The following is a 2,482-nucleotide window of genomic DNA, read 5'->3' on the forward strand; positions in this document are numbered from 1 at the left end:
AGTTACTATTTTTTTTGTTTTTAATTCATCATCTTAATACTAATTTCTGGTTTAAAAAACAATTGAGAACAGCAAGTCTCCCCACGCAAAAGAGGGTTGTCTGGTGTGTTGGTGCCAGGGAATTGGCTACTTTATTAACCTACCAGTTATTATTAACAGTTATCCTGCTGGGTGGCTGGGGGTGGTGGATATTCTATTTATAGTAATTTGTTTGCATTTGCAAAGGCATAAATGTGTTGGGGGGGGGGAAAAGTAATTATATTTTTGTGTTCCAAACCTTCATTAGTTGTCTTTGATTGTACACTCCTAAGAGCTGGATTCTGCCTTGCAGAAGCAGCCTCTGAGCACATCTGCAGTATCAGACCATTCAGGTTGCATCTTGTGTAACTCTCTGTAATTCAGTTAAGTAGGGCTCAGTTGGTCATAAACTTAGTCATTTGTGTTCACATGTTAGATTTTCTTAAAATGGAAATATTAAATATTCAAGAAAAGTTAATATAGGCTGAATAGACAAAGAGAAAACATGATCAAAAAGGGTAATCAGCAACTCAGGGCAGAAAAGCGAATTAGTATAATCTTACTGGAAACCACTGCTTCTTTTACAAAGCCAATAACACTATTTAGGCATAATTTTCTAATAGCAATGTTAGTGTTAGAAATGTGATTGTGTCAGGTGCTATTCATTTAAAGAAAGACAGGGCTTGCAGGGTAGTTATACCTGCTCTTTTCTGAATCGGACAGCTCAGGGCCCAAATCTCCATACCAGAGCATGGAAAGCCATGCAATCAGCCCAGCAAGGGTCCTCAGTGTAGGCTGGGATGCCCATCACACATGGATCACAGTGGAGGAATAGCAGTTTGAATGGAAAGGAATTTGTCAGCATCCAGGATACTTGCAAAGGGCTCGGGTACCTCTGTGACCTCTTAAGAAGCACTGACACAGCACAGTGTCTGTACCAGCACACTTTGACCACTGGGCACGTCCGTGCCAAATATGTATTTGTGAGAATTTCTGACAATTCAGCTCCTGTAGCTTTCCAGACTGTGTCATCAGTCACCAGCTGCATTGAGGTATGGAGCTGTCAGCTCCTCGGGGAGTAGTAATTAAAAGGGACATAACCCACCTGCTTGGTGACGTGCATGTGCTTTGTGTCATCCAAAGAATTTTCACTTACCTTTGGTGATGCCAGATTATTGTTTTCCCATTTCTTGCTCTATCCACTAACCTGCTTCTCTTCTGTTCTTCCCATGCTTTTCTGTAACTTTTGTCCAGGCATCCTTGCACTCTAACTTGGATCTGTTTGTAATGGTGTGTTTCGTTCTTGTCTCCCTTCACGTGGGCCCTGGCAGTGGAATCACATGGAGACCATTTTCACTGCACAGCTGAAAGACCACCGATCTATGAACCCCTGCCCGGTTTACGATGAGGTCTCCAGGAAACTGATCCTGTTCTTCATAGCTGTCCCAGGAAAGATCTCCGAGCAGCATCAGCTCAGGACAAAGATTAACCTGGTACGCCTCTGCTACGTCACCAGCATGGACCAAGGGCGCACCTGGAGCGCTGCCCAGGATGTCACCGACAGCACCATCAGGACCGAGTACAAGAACTGGGCCACGTTTGCGGTGGGGCCGGGTCACGGATTACAGTTGCTCAACGAGGCCCGGAGCCTGGTGATTCCCGCCTATGCCTATCGTATCTTGGACCCTAAGCAGCACCCCACCCCTCATGCCTTCTGCTTCATCAGCTCTGACCACGGCACAACGTGGGAGCTGGGCAACTTCGTGGGCGAGGAGAGCGCGGTGGAGTGCCAGGTAGCGGAGGTGCACACCTGTGGCAGGAAGGTCCTGTACTGCAACGCGAGGAGCACCAGGGGAGCCCGAATCCAGGCCGTCAGCTACAACCACGGGCTGGACTTCGAGGGAGGCCAGCGGGTTGAAATGCTAGTGGAACCTCCCTTTGGATGCCATGGAAGTGTTACTGCCTTTCCACCTCCCCCTGATGCCAGGTGCCAAGACAGTTGGTTACTCTATGCTCACCCTACAGACCCAAAGGGTCGAAAAGATTTAGGAATTTACCTCAACAAAAGCCCTTTAAATCCAACACACTGGACAAAACCTAGCATCCTCTTCAGGGGCCTGTGTGCTTATTCGGATCTGCAGTACATGGGCGTTGGACCCGATGGCTCACCCTTGTTCTCCTGCCTCTTTGAATATGGGACCCGCCGGCAGTGCGAAGAGATGATCTTTGTCATGTTCACCTTGAAGCAAGCCTTTCCCTCAGAGCTCTGAGTCTCAAGCCTTTCCACCAGCATCCCTCCAAACACCACCTTTGCTGATACTTTTCACTGTCACTTCTCATCTTTGAGCAGGAGGTTTTTTGTACTCCTGCTGCACACTTAGTTTGGCGTTGGCTTGCGGCGTCTGTAGATTATGAAGTCTATTAAATGTAGTAAAACTTAACGTGTTTGGGTTTGTTTTCTGTT

At 47.1% G+C, this 2,482-nt stretch overlaps 1 protein-coding gene across 1 annotated transcript; it reads left to right on the forward strand.

Moving 5' to 3' along the window:
* Positions 1-1,349: 1,349 nt before the first annotated feature.
* NEU2 (neuraminidase 2) lies at positions 1,350-2,459 on the forward strand (the record flags this gene model as incomplete). The annotated part of the gene is made up of 1 exon (XM_017803692.1): positions 1,350-2,459. A coding segment is annotated over one exon (939 nt), but the record flags the coding sequence as incomplete, so codon positions are not given.
* Between the last annotated feature and the right edge of the window lie 23 nt (positions 2,460-2,482).

Source organism: Lepidothrix coronata, unplaced genomic scaffold, assembly GCF_001604755.1.
Source record: "Lepidothrix coronata isolate B3197 unplaced genomic scaffold, Lepidothrix_coronata-1.0 Scaffold2445, whole genome shotgun sequence".
Classification (NCBI taxonomy): domain Eukaryota; kingdom Metazoa; phylum Chordata; class Aves; order Passeriformes; family Pipridae; genus Lepidothrix; species Lepidothrix coronata.